Source organism: Pinus tabuliformis, chromosome 4_1, assembly GCF_031772625.1.
Source record: "Pinus tabuliformis cultivar Carrire ecotype Pingquan chromosome 4_1, CPIR1, whole genome shotgun sequence".
Classification (NCBI taxonomy): Eukaryota; Viridiplantae; Streptophyta; class Pinopsida; order Pinales; family Pinaceae; genus Pinus; species Pinus tabuliformis.
The window spans coordinates 85,124,272-85,139,202 of NC_142303.1; the positions used below are offsets into that span (position 1 = coordinate 85,124,272).

Here is a 14,931-nt window from a genome sequence, read left to right on the forward strand (position 1 = left end):
ATATAGATATTTCCACGTCAATTATGAATAAAATATTTCAATATATGAAGTTAAAAAATATATAAAGAAAGTAATTGAAAGTTAAAAAATTGGTGTTCCATAAATAGATGCATTCCACCCAGATATAAGCGTGATGTGTAATTTCATCAATGTTTAACATGGAGTTTGACAATAATCATTTAAAAATATATATTTTAATGTTGTTCATAAATAAAATATTTGAAGATCAACTATAATAGAAAGAGAGAGAAATTGGGTGAAAAGAAAGACATCTTTATAATGAAGTAGGAATATATGTAATATCTTCCTTACTCAACATAGACTTAGCACATGAAATTAGGAAAAATATTAATTGAAAAAGTAAAAAATTCTTATTGTAAACCATAAGTAAAATATTTTAATGTTCACTTTAAATAAAATGTTTCAATATTATAGATTTATAAATATATATAGAGAACTTTCTTATGGTATAAACATTTTAATAGTATGTTGCACATTAGTTAAATATGTAATTCCTTTCATTGTCATCATGAAATTGACCAGTGCCCCACACACACATACTTTAAAATAAAATATTTCAATAATTTTTTAAGTTAAATATATTAGCATTAACAAAAGAAAGTGGTGCACAATCAAAAGTAATATATATATATATGTGTGTGTGTGTGTGTGTGTGTGTATACATACACGTGTGTGTGTATGTGAGCGCGTGCACACACACATGTGTGTGTGTATACATACACGTGTGTGTGTATGTGAGCGCGTGCACACACACATGTGTGTACACATATTTATATATATATATATATATATATATATTACTTTTGATTGTGCACCACTTTCTTTTGTTAATGCTAATATGTGTGGGCGCTCACACACACATATTTTAAAATAAAACATTTTAATGATTTTTTAAGTTAAATATATTATAAACGCACACACACATACTTTAAAATAAAATATTTCATTGATATATATATATATATATATATATATATATATATGCGCACGCACACACATATACTTTAAAATAAAATGTTTCAATGATTTTTTTACGTTAAATATATTAATATTAACACAAGAGAGTCTGTGGACAATCAAAAGTAACATTATAATTATTATTATTATCCAAGTCAAACACCACATTGGTGTATGCTATCTCTTTCTTGTTTTGAACTTGTGACCTCTTGGGAGGAAACACATGCTATTAATCATTATGCCCACTCAAGCTCTATAGCTTGTGTATGGGGAGATGTAAAATTCCCTCAATGTTCAACATGGAATTCTAATCCATCTTAACTCCAAATTTATCATGTGTTAAAAGAGATCAAAACCTTTAAGGTTCAAATATCTGTTTAGAATGCAAAAAATAAGAAAATGATTGCACTTTGATGGATTTGACTAAACTTCTCACCACATGATAGATCCATAATTAAGATGGATCCATATTGGTATATCAATATTTGAAAGTGCATTTTATTATCCTTGGTATATTTTAATGTTTATTTACATTTAAATATTAAACTATCTATGATGATTTTAGGTTGAGATTAAAAATTATGTACTTCGTATCATTTTCCTTGCACTTTCAATATAATGTTATCCTATTCAAAAAGTTGATTTTGGCATGGGTTTATCATTTAAATATTTAAATAGTTGCTATTACCCAATATGTATTGTATAATTGAGATACTTACTATTACCACATATGTGTTGTATAATTGAGATAAATTTAGTTAAATAAATTTTCATAATTTCAAAATTTATTATAAAAATTAAGATCCTCAATAAATAGTGATTATTATAAAAATAACACTAATCTTAACAATAAATGATAAATAATTAAGATAATTCTAGTTAAATTTTTTATTAGAAATTTCAAAGTTTATGATAAAAAACAAAATATTTTATAAAAAATGAATGGAATAAAAAATAATACTATTAACGATTAATAAATAAACTCCCATGTATTAGCCACCACAACATCCTTCCACAAAGGTGGGTTTTTTTTTTTTTTTAAAGTATTTTTAAGTTATTTTTAAATGAAATATTAACATTAATGTGCTTAATTTTTCCTTCTTTATTTTTAAAACATGATTTGATTTAGGCATTTAGGGATATAAGGGTTACGATCAATATTATTTATATATATGATTGTTTTAAAATTAATATTTTAGTGCTTAAGTTGTTTTTAAATGAAATATTAACAGTGATGTGTTTTAATTTTTATTTTTATAACTTGATTTGTGTTTTAATTTTTAATTTTTATTTTTATAACCTGATTTGATGTAGGTATTTATATATACGATTGTTTTATCTATAATATAATATTTTAGAGATAACTGCTTTATTTATAATATTTTTTTCTGGTAATTTTGAAAACATTTTTCTATAAAAACTAGCATGGATTTATTTTAATCGCGGATCTAACACTAGTGGAGAGGGATTAAATTTCTTCATGTGCAAACTTATTTTAAAGTGCAAAAAACAATATGTAATTTTTTATTGTGTAAATTGTCTTTTTAGATGTTATAGAGATTACATAACATGTACTTTGAGCCATTTTATTAGCACACATTAAACTGGTCCTTTTTTATTAATATATTTTTAAGCATATGCCAATATTAATTCATGTTGAAATATTGTATTCATATTTTATTCCATACAAAATTAATATATTTTCTTTTAGCATTATATATATATATATAATTGATATTGCATATTAACAATCTTACTCACATTTTTTTACTTCTAATTACTTTACATGAAATTATATCAAGGCATATTGGCAACTAATTAAATATGCATAACATATTTTTTTTCTTTTTTATTATAGCTGGCATTGCCTTTTCATTTAGAAAATATTATATTTTTATTTTTAGAGGGACGGACATACTTACACATCGTCTTCACACTCTCTAGAATGAGCCTTTTAGCTCAATCAAATCAATTACAATTTATGATGAGATTATAAAAACCAAAAATATAAAAAATAATTCAATGCATAGTTTGGGTATTTCCGTTTGACATGCACAAAACTATACATCAACTTCCCGGGTCGTAATTTAGCATACATTTCTGTTTGACGTGCTCAATACCTCACCAAAAAGATCTATCTGAGGACTACAACTTTCCAATGACAAACATCAATCGAAAACTCATGTTTGCTATAGTTTTCCAAAAAAAACGTCGTTTATGACACTTCAAAATAGGTCCGAAAATTCAAAACCCTAAAAAATGCCAAAAATAATAAATTGTGGTACAATTAAGGAAACTGAAACACTGAAAGAGATCCAAGTGAAATAGGCAAATAGCCACCAACATCCCCATAACTATGAATCATTACAAAACTCTCAACCATATTACCATAAAAACTTATAAACTTGTATCTCAAAGCATTTGCCTAATACTCTCGTAATACCACCCACAACAATTTACTTTGGGTCCATATCTTCATTGACCTCCATTTCCAAATTGTGAGTAAGATATCCACATTATTAGTCACTACATTTTTAAGGAATTCGCCTCCATCACAAACTCTACTTTTGGTGCATATCTTCATTGACCTCCATTTCCAATAGTGAGTAAGATCTCCACATTATTAGTCACTACATTTTTAAAGAGTCTGCCTCCATCACAAATTCACATCGTTTCATTGGTTGCAAGGATAATAACAAAATCAGTGAGTGACCCAAAATATAAAAACACAATACTTTCAAGAAAAACAAAAAGTTTTTGTACAATGATGTGTGGTTTGACGGTTGGGCGAAGCCCGGGGAAACCGAAGTTCAAATCTCATTGAGTACAATAACCTGCTGTGGTGGCAGCTAGAAGGGCAGATCCCCTTTCTCGTGAGTCTGCTCTTGCTAAAATCATAGGAACTTAGTATACCCGACTTGCAGGTGGTTGGTTATGCTCTTGGTGTTATAGTGGCAGCTATGAGGTTTGATCCTGAGTCTCCCTTAGATTAGACCTGGCAGTTACGGATTCACCATATGATTAAAAAAAAAAACACAAAAAATTTGACACTTAGATAAGGATGCCGGGAAATCCAAACACTGCGTACACACTCAAAAAAATGTACGAGAAAAACGGTTAAAAAAAAATTGAAAAAACGTGGATTTATCAAAACGCGTTAATCAAAGTCAACGACTGTATGGTTTCGGACGTCGACAGGGGTTTGACCGTAAGAGTTAGACTTTTTTTTAATTGCAAGAAATCTCCATCCCCATTTGGATCTTGCAAGTAAATGTGCACATGACTGAAATTGGGCAGATCCCCGTCAAAATGTTTGAATTACTACTGGTAACTGTTGATACTCGGCCTTCGCGTGTATCGAGACTGAAACTGCTCTTTTCTCTGACCCCCACGCGTCTTCAATAGACCACTGCATTCATCATAACCTGGAAACTTCTGCCCAATATCCACGCATCTTCCTCGCACTTCAGAGTCAGTTGCGGGCTGACGAGCTGAAACTTCCAGGGACATGCCTGTGTCCGTATCTCCAACAGTGTTACAAGCCGCCCCTGCTGCTATTATTTTACAGAGTCGGTCTTCAGTGCTGTCTGTGTGGGTATTTTTGAGGCAGTTGGGATTTGTTCGTTGGCTTTGCGGCTTCTTAAGCTTGTGTGCAAGTAGTTTTTGCAGTCTGCAAGGCGGGGGTCAAATTGGGTGCTTTTGCTTTTTGAGTTTGTGCCTTTTCTACAGCCACCATTCATCAGTCAGTGGCCACTGCCAAAGTGAGAACTTGGTTGAGCATAGAATTGCCCCTTCCCCAGTTCAAAATCAAAATCTAAAGTTACCCAAGAATCCATATAATTGATATAGTGCTTTGAACATTTTGAATTAGTTATATTTGGGTTCATCTGCAAATCTTTAGTGGTGAAGTTCTTTGAGATACAAAAATGGCCCCAAAACGAGATTTAGAGAGTGAGGACTCTGATGTTGCTTCTCCAGAGCAGAAACGCCCTAGACGACTCCCTAGCTTTGCCAGGTAAGCAGGGGATTTTTTTCTTTTTTTCTTTTTCACTTCTTTTTATCTTTGCTTTTAATGCATCGCTGTAGTATACTGAGAAAAATGTTTTTTTCACGAGAGGGAAATAATGGAGGGCTTGTTTGAGAAGTCCAATTTGACAATGGGCTCTGGATTTTGCTATTGCAGTATAATAGCAGATGCTATGAAGATACAGAACTTGCAGAAGCTTTTAGAGCCCCTCATTCGACGAGTGGTAAGTTGGAATCCCTCTTTTTATATTTGGGGCTTTGTGGTGAATTAATTTTCTGTTAATACCCAATAAAACCCCTGATCAGTGGATACTACTCACTATCTGTTAAAGAATGTTGGAAATGAAATAAACATCTTCTGTTAATACCGAATATACCCCTGAGCAGTGTAGACTATTCAGTCTTTGTTAAAAATGTGGGGAATGAATTAAATTTTCTGTTAATACCCAATATACCCCTGAGGAATGTATGTTGGAAATGAAATAAACATTTTCTGTTAATACCCAATATATACCCCTGAGCAGTGTAGGCTATTCAGTCTTTGTTAAAAATTTCGGGAATGAGTTAAATTTTCTGTTAATACCCATTACACCCCCTGAACAGTGTAGACTATTCACTCTTTGTTAGAATTGTGGCGAATGAAACTAAAGCCCTTCATCATAAGTATAACTTGATTATATTTTTGTATTATTACTCGGATAGTAAATTTGATGGGTAGAAGAGAACATGGCCATGAACATTGTTAAGTAATTACAATTTATGTTATTGTTGGAAAGGTAAAACTTGCTGCATGAAATAGCTATCAAATAAGACTTGATTCAGTATAATTCATCATGATGTTGGAAATCTTGGCTCAGTGAATGACTTGCCGAGGCCAGAGACGTAAGAGTTTCACTGGGACTGGACAAAAACTTGAGGGTTTTCCTTTTCCTTTTTGGCATTCAGCTTTGAAGGCTGTGCATTTTTTGGTATTTATATTTAAAGTTTACCTGTTTTTCCATCAAACTGCGAGTTGGAGTCTCTGGACAGCAAATAAGCCGTGAGTTGCTCCCTAGTCTGACTTGCTTCTGGTCAGTATGTACTATGAACCCTTTACCATATTAACACGGTAATTACAACATTGACCTTCATGGGGTTTGAACATTGGTCTCATCCATGAGAATCCAGGACGCTTACCAACGCTACTCACCCATGCTGACAAATATTGAACCCAGGTTTCCTCCCTTTTTTCTATGCTCTCATTAGTTGCTTTCTTGGCTTGCTTTTTCAGGATTTCGCTGATACTGAATATTAATGTGACATAGCACTCTGGATCTGGATCAGTAAAGTCTAGCCTTGAAGTGCATTAACCTCTCGTATTTTTGGAATGATAAAGCTTTATGAAAGTGAAAATCTAATCCATCATGCCTCACATTTTTCTGTAACAATAGAAACCGGTAGATACAAAAGCAATGGCTGAAAAGGTATCATGACTATAAGCAAATTTTTTATATAACCAATTCCTGTGGCACTGGCCTGAATATGATTGTTTTGGCCCGTTTTGAGACTTTCAGCTGTTATGCAAGAAAGCAATCCAGGCCAAACTCCCTGTATGATTGAGGCTCTAATTCCCCACTCTACGACTTCAAAACTGATCCTTCGAATAAAATTTGATCTACGTTTTACAATTCCAAATGTACTTTACTAAGATCATTGGCATGATTATGTACATTTTTCGGGACTTTGTGTTTGGACATTGGATAAACCAACACTCCACGTGTGTTTCGTGACATGGACTAACCACCTCTCGTGGATCTGTATCTCTAGCGATGCAATCGTTGACTAACACCTGCAGGTTTTGGTCTAATGGCAATTGTGATTCCTAACAAGTGGTATCAGAGCATAAGTCACGAGTATGATACACACCTGGTTCACGTTGGAGGGGAGACTATTGGACATTGGATAAACCAACGCTCCCCGTGTGTTTCGTGACATGGACTAACCATCTCTTGTGGATCCTTATCTCTGGTGATGCAATCATTGACTAACACCTGCAGATTTTGGTCTAATGGCAATTGTCATTCCCAACACTCTGGATTGTGCAACCCTGGGGGCTCTAAATAAACTTGTTAGCCCCTTCTTTAACAGCTGACTATGTTTCCAAATTCTTCTGGTTTATGTCACAAACCCTTAACTTATCAAAGTATTTGAAACAAGCAGTTCATAGACTTTTATCTTACGTGTAGAGTCTGGTGTAAAAGATGGAAAAGTACATCTAATTCTAAGTCAGTAGTCAACATACTATAAATACTCCTTAGAGGGGCATTGTTTTTGCAAAGAGTTGGTTACTGTTTTTGTGTCCTAATTTGGCCACTTGAATTATTTTTATTTTAAAATTCAAAATCCTATATTAATGTTAAATCAACTTTTTGTTAGGATCTGTCAGAAGGAAGAGAAGAATAGCTGTAATTTTGGGAAGAGATTGAATAAATTTCTGTCAGTGTTATTATTAACTGGTGCTTCTGGCTTCCACTACCTCGAAATAAAAATTATGGAAATGAAGTGTGGAATTAAAATTTATCATTATTGTGAATTGGAGCTAATTGTGATTTCCAGCCACATGTTTAAAGTAAAATTGTTCCATTAGCAATGTCGGCAACAAAGAATACGCTGAAATGGGTGTTGCTGGAGCATTATGTGAATATAGCTAGAAATTACAGACCTTAATATAAGGAAAAAGATGGTGATTTATATTTGAAATCGAAATTAACGACTTTACTTTTTAGTGACTTCATGAGAAATGTCGTTCTGATTCACAGCTACTGTATGAAATTCTATTACTTGACCAAGGATACATGGGCTAAAAGAGACCACTGGCCTGCAGTGTGTGGAAAAAAAAAGAGTGGTGCAGGAGTAAAATTTAATGAAAGTAATTCGAAAAAGCAAGATATAATTTAGCATGCATTTTTGGTGTGAAGATTATTGAGATGGTTCTATATAACTTGTTATTTAGGTATCAGAGGAGATTGAGCGAGCAGTGGCAAGACTTGTTCCCGCGAAACTAAGGTGAGGCATATACAAAAACATTCTTCACCATCTCTTTCCTGAAATGCATCTTAACCATGTCTTTAAAAAGTAATTGAGGCATAGTTTACTGCATGCTGTTGATGTTGGTGGAAATGTTTGGAGATAGGGCTTTCATCTTCCAACAAGTGGATGTAGGGTATATTTGGGGAGTCATATTGCTTAGACTCACATAACTCCTAAAGCCACATAGACCTATCTATATAACCAACAATAGGAAGCCTGGTTAACACAGGATTCTTTTAACTAACCTTTGTTTACCATGTGTGCCTTGTAATTTACATCTTCTAATCATTTATTTATTGTAGGTCTACTATTGCTTATACACACAAAAATCGTAAACCACATGGACCAATCTATGTATCCAACAATAGGAAACCTGGTTAAGACGGGATTCTTTTATGTAATCTTTTTTAACCCTATGTGCTATGTAATTTACATCCTGTGATCATTTCTTTATTGCAGGTCTAACACTGCAAATCAAATAGAAAGTTCTGATCAATCAAGAAACTTGAGGCTAAAGTTTGTGAATAAGCTTAATCTTCCTATTTTTACTGGGAGTAAAGTAGAAGGGGAGCAAAGTTGCCCTATTCAAATAGTGCTTGAAGATGCTTCTACAGGGAAAATGATCACAACAGGACCTGAGGCTTCCCAGAAAGTGGAAATTGTTGTTCTTGAGGGTGACTTTGTACCTACTGATGAGGAAGGTTGGACAGCAGAGGAATTTGATAATCATGTGGTTCGAGAGAGGGAGGGAAAACGACCACTTCTTACTGGTGATCTGCTGATTTCTTTGAAAGATGGGACTGGAACCCTTGGAGAATTAACCTTTACTGATAATTCCAGCTGGATAAGGAGCCGTAAATTTAAACTTGGGGCCAGAGTTGTAGGGGGGAGTTATGATGGAATCAGGATAAGAGAAGCAAAGACAGAAGGCTTCACGGTTAAAGATCATCGCGGAGAATGTAAGTTTCTCATCCCTGATGTCAAGATTTCTATTTTCAATTTCCTTGAAACAGTTGCTTAGATCAGTCTCTTGAATTTATTGAGCCTACCCCCATCCATAGTCAAAAATGTGCTAAAAACGTGACATCTTGCAGTTGACACTGACTCCACTTCTTCTGTTATAGTATATAGTATATACTGATTGTCAAATTCAAATCCTCAATAACCCACTGAATGATCTTGCCCTTACCTCTCGCAATCCATCTATACACTATTATTCTCAGGAAACCTGTCTTGCATGTTTCTTTATCATTTTCACTTTTAAATCTGCAGCATAATTTTGTTGTTAATAATGAAAACCAGTCATGCGAAGTGCTTTTAGGAGGAAAGGTTGTTACAGACCCTTTTACAACCTTGGAGTCGGTATTTCTGGATGTCTCAGAGTGACAAATCTTGCCATTTGAACTTAGCCGGTACATTCGTTGATCAAGATAGATTTAATGAAGAATAAACCTTGACCTATTTAAGTTTTGTTAGTTTTGGACATTACTTTAATTAAGGTTAAATTGCTTTGATTTCCACACATCATAAGCTTTCCCTAAGCAGATCAACACAACGCAATCCAAGCTCTTAATTGATCAAGCTAGACCTTAATGAATAATAAACTTGACCTATTTAAATTTTGTTAGTTGTAGAGATTATTTTTATTCATTCAAACTGATTTGATTTCCATATATTGTATGCTTTTCCATAGCAGATCAACACAATGCAATCCAGGCTTTTACAGTTACAACTAGAGGGCAAACATTTTTTAGATCCTGTAAAGTTGGAAGTTCTTTCCTTCAGAGGGGATGTATATTCGAATAAAATTTCCTTCTTGTTTCAATTTTAGCGCTGATTTAAGAATAACATTTAATATACATCAATATAATGCAATCCAGGCTTTTACAGTATACAGCTAGAAGACAAACACTTTGTAGATCCTGTAAAAGAGACAGCTCTTTTCTTCAAAGGGGAATGTGCATTCTGATAAAATTCCTATTTGTTTCAAAATTTATTTAGCACAGATTTTAGAAGAAAGATTTAATATACTAATTTTACCCCTGGATTCCTCCCAATTGCCTGTTCACATGCTAAAGCCCACAGATCCAAGAGCGAAATAATCACAAGGCATACTCAACTCCCTGGGTTTCACACCTCTCACCCCGCACCCCCCTCCCGAACTCTGCTCCGCAACCTCTGCGACTTACCACCCACCCACACACGCACGTTTGAATGTATTGTGACGTGGGTGGTTATCATCCACCCAGAAATAAAAATCAACTGAGCCAAATACACGGTCGTGCCTCTGAATTTATCACGGACATGCTATTGGTTGAAGCGTAGCCCTAATTTTAAACAAGATAATATGTTTTCCGCCCTTCTCTTGATTTAGAGGCACTTTAAATGTGATAATTTACGATAGATATTGTCAATTTTAAGCTAAGTTTTATTTTCAGCTTGCTGTTTGCTTGGTGCACTTTGGGAAAACTGAATGTTAGAAAGGCTATTTTAAATTGCCACAGGCAATTCATCTTCTCTGCATTTACATAGCAGTCAGTTTAGAGCCATTAGGTGTCTTCACTGGGACCAGTAAATGAGAGCACTAAATATCCAATTCCTGGTCAACTTATTACAAGTTACAACTGTGAAATCAGTCTTTTGGTAATCTTGAAAGGAAGACACGTGATATAAAAAAGAAGAATTACACCCTGCCTTTTGTTTTAGGTTGTTATTTCTTCATATCATGACATGGTTTAATGTTGGTCTGATTTTCACTTGAAGAAAAGTTTCAATTTTCTCAGTCAGTTTATCCAATAATAATAAATACAGTAACTAGATTCACGAAATAAAAGTACTGGACTTTTATGTTTTTGAAGAACTGTTGTTTGGACATAAGTTTAGAAGGCATTGTTTTTAACTATTTCTCTTATAGCTTGAAGTTCTTGTCGTTTAGTTCTTACCAAGCTTGCCAGGAGGCAACTGGTAGGTATTTTTCCAGGGTGTACTGTCTTCTATGGTCTCCTCTACTGCTACTGCAGGATTGACTTTGTGATACTAAACTTACCAGGAGGCAACTGGTTGGTGTTTTTCCAGGGTGTACTTACTACTGTCATCTATGGTCTTCCGTACTGCTACTGCAGGATATACTTTGTGAAACTGCCCTTCCCTATATAGCCAGCAATAGTTTCAATAAACTCAAACTAATTAAATTCTCTAAATAGGTAGAGAAGGGGAATGTTGTTGCTTCCTTGAAATCGGGCCCTAGGGAAGACAATAAGCATATGAGCATGAACAATCAACACCTTGCTAACTCTGAAAATGCCGTGATTCAACAAGGACTGCAATCAGTTAGTGGGTTTGACTGGAATGGACTTGTTGGTTCTTCAAAAATTACATACACATACGATCAATACAGATGGAGACTAGTATTAACCTATAAATAGAATTGGATTAGCCACAATTTATTTGAACTGAAATTAACCTTGTATTTTTATGAGATCATTGAGTATAACTTTTTTATACCAACACTTGAAAATTTTGATCGGTGCAGTTATAGTTTTCATCCCGCCAGCCAAACTAATCAGAGCCTAAACCTGAGGGCATCGAGGAGAATTGACCCCGTGATCTCCCAATGGCAAGGTGCTTTAACAACGGGACCTCGACCAGTTGACCTAACCCTCAGGGCTATGGTGCAGTTATAGTTTTAGGTTTGCAGTTCTGACTAATTTATGCCAACTGTTGACTTTTCTTCTATTTCAATATAATTATTAAGCACTAATTTTTCATCAGAATCAATGAAAACATTCACAGATTACATTGAGCATTTTTCCTATTTTGCAGGGATAACCCTAAAACTCTAAGAACTCATAATAGAGATTGTTTTCCCCATCTTCCAGTCATAAATTATAATAATCCAATCCACTTTTGTAAGATATATTCAAATAGGATTCTTAAATTAGTTTGGTATCTTAATAGGTTACATGATTTGATTAAGCTTTGCCCAAATTACTGATAAAAGAATCTTTATTATTGTCCAGTATGAGACCCCCTCCATGCTTGTCTTAAATAATCATCCATTGTGAAATGGTTGCTTGTCAAAGTATATAATACATTAAGAAAATGAACTGGTGAAAGGCAATTACATGGCAGAGTCTAAATGTTCTATGTTTTGGCCCCTTTCATTGGAATCCATTTGGTGAGATCACAGTTTTTTGTTACATGAATTGCATTTTTTAATGCATAAATTGATTCAGCATCCTGAAAACCTCTTGGACATTGTACAGACTGGACAACTCAAATATGCAATTCCAACAAATTCTTACTGGATTTCAGACCAAATTAATCAGAAAATAAGCCCAGAAAAAAGGCCAAAATGTAGAAAGTTTGTGGTTGTACTATGCTCCAATAACACATCTCCTAAAACAATTTTATTGCAACTAGATAGAGGTATGAATTATTGAAATCAGTATTGTATTACTTATTCAGTATATAGTTTGTTGCCTGTATGACAGACTGTCAAAGAGAAATTTGCTTCAGGATAGATGGATCTTGTAGCCATTGAATTTTTCTTCTTCTAGATGGCTAGAAATAGATTTATTGAACGGCCTTTATTTTCTTACTTGCAGTGTATAAAAAGCATTATCCACCAGCTCTGGATGATGAAGTATGGCGTCTAGACAGAGTTGGCAAGGATGGTGCTTTCCACAAGAGGCTAAGTGCTGAAGGAATCAACACAGTGCAGGATTTCTTAAGGTTATATGTGACAGATCGCCTGCGACTTCGCCAAGTAAAGATACTGGCCTCTGTTTGCATTTATATCTTTTCTGATATCTTATTCTGAAAACGCAGAAGACAGATCTGAATGTTGACATTTTTATCTAAAACCATGCAGATTCTTGGCAATGGGATGTCAGCCAAGATGTGGGAAGGAACAGTGGATCATGCAAGGACATGCACACTGAATAACAAACGTTACGTGTACCAGAGCCCAAACAATATCAGTCTTGTCTTCAATGTCATATTTGAACTAGCATTTGTTCTTACAGAGGCACAAACCATTACTAGGGATGAACTTTCTGGAACTCAAAAGGTAATTTCTCTCTTAAATCTCTTCATTTAAAGAAGGAATATTGGACATATCCTCAGAGACTGCTCAATCCTTTGGTCTGACCGTGCAACTATTATAAAATACTACTTTGCAGTCTTTTGTAGAAAGAATGGTAAAACATGCATATCAACATTGGAATGAAATGCGTGAACTGGACGATGAATTCCTGATCAGTAATGCATCTCATTCTTTAACAATGCAAAATAGTCATACTGGAGTTCCTCAAGATCCCAACTTTCAGATACTTCAAGAGCAAGGTAACTCCTTGAAAATAATTTGCTGTGTCAGCCACTGCTTGATATGCTTCTAATATTTAGAGTATATACCATTTTCCCTATAAAATATTAACTATTATGCATTTTCTGCAGATGGGAATGGAGCACAGTTGGATCACAAGTCACAGATGATGGGTAACATGTTAATGAGCCATCAACAGACAGCAAAAGAGGTTAATAGTGATTGGTATCATCCTGGTGGTGATAATGTGAACATAGTAACATCTCCAGTGGGAACAGGTTTTACACAGCAGAGTATAGTAACCCATCCTGCAGAGTCATCCTTAATTGCTGGTTCACAGCAAGAGCTTGTATATCCCCTTTCCATGGCTTACTCAACTCCAAATCCCAATCTGCACATACAGAGGAATGGCATTAAGAATCAAACTGTAGAAGAGGCTGACAGTATTGTTATCAGAAATGAGTGGGCTAGGGAGCCCCGTGAAGGGCCAAGATATTACCACACAAACTCAAGCAATGAATTGACAACTGATATGCAATATAGAGTTACATATGGTGACGATTTTCAAGTGATGCAAAACTGGTTTCCTGGTATCAATGGGGGCACAGTGGATCATATCTATAACTTCTTTCCTAACACGCAAGGGGATCAAAGCTTCAGTTTTGCAAATCTTCCTTCAACATCACGTCCAATCAATATTGCCATGGATCGTTTGCACGGAAAAGCCTATATAGGCTGGTTGAAACTGAAAGCAGCACTAAAATGGGGAATTACTGTTAGAAAGGTGGCTGCTGCAAAAAGAGCAATATTAGAAGAATTGGAGGATTGACTTAATAATATGAAGGTGCCTGTGCAGGTTGTAGTATCCATGAATTGTCAATGATACCACAATAGCCATCACAAATACATAGAATTTATCAGTAACAGTATATTAATGCAGAACAGAATCCAACATAGAGATATGCCACTGCAGTAGATTGCAGTTACAGACATCATATAGATGGCAACCACAAGATAGAGAGGGACCATGAAACATGGTACTGAAACTGCCAGCAATGCTAGTGCTGGAGTGGGAGAGAATGTTGTCACATCAACCCAGGGTCTTGGGGTTTTGCACTTAAAAGCCAGCTTCCAGAATAATTTTGGTCTGGCTGTATTGCGGGGGATTCATATGTGGCTGCAGTTGTAAAGTACTAAATCTCAGAAGGGCATTTTATGCCAATCAAATTTAGTAAATAGTTTTGTTTTCACTTCTACTGTATCCATAGGTTCAGGTTTTGATTGCATGTTGTATTCCAAATAAACCATCCAGTTTTCTCCTATGCTTTCTATTGATATTCTTCAAGCTAGCTGCCTATTTATCATCCAGTTCATGAAATCATCCTCAGCATTCTTTTGATCCTTTCGTACTTGATGATCTTCAGTTTCTTTGTGCATTCCGTAGTTTAATAACATATTACAGTATTACTTCCAAAGTGTGAAAGTAGGCAAATAATTTGCCAACTGTCCAGTTTTCTGCTTTCCTTTCCATT

General features: G+C 34.7%; 1 protein-coding gene across 1 annotated transcript; it reads left to right on the forward strand.

Annotated features, from left to right (window-relative positions):
* Positions 1-4,238: 4,238 nt before the first annotated feature.
* Positions 4,239-14,649, forward strand: LOC149174302 (calmodulin-binding protein 60 D-like). The gene is made up of 8 exons (XM_089419296.1): positions 4,239-4,993; positions 5,162-5,228; positions 7,997-8,049; positions 8,533-9,032; positions 12,681-12,841; positions 12,947-13,144; positions 13,257-13,419; positions 13,531-14,649. Exons 1-8 carry the CDS (start codon positions 4,905-4,907, stop codon positions 14,226-14,228), a joined length of 1,929 nt encoding a protein of 642 aa, XP_089275422.1. The 5' UTR covers positions 4,239-4,904; the 3' UTR covers positions 14,229-14,649.
* Positions 14,650-14,931: the final 282 nt, after the last annotated feature.

What these genes read in the sequence shown, in the direction of transcription:
- LOC149174302 (XM_089419296.1), top strand. Translation starts at nt 4,905, where the DNA reads ATGGCCCCAAAACGAGATTTAGAGAGTGAGGACTCTGATGTTGCTTCT. An exon ending in CTTGTTCCCGCGAAACTAAG is followed by an intron (nt 8,050 to 8,532) that starts GTGAGGCATATA and finishes TCTTTATTGCAG; the next exon opens with GTCTAACACTGCAAATCAAA. An exon ending in TCAGATACTTCAAGAGCAAG is followed by an intron (nt 13,420 to 13,530) that starts GTAACTCCTTGA and finishes CATTTTCTGCAG; the next exon opens with ATGGGAATGGAGCACAGTTG.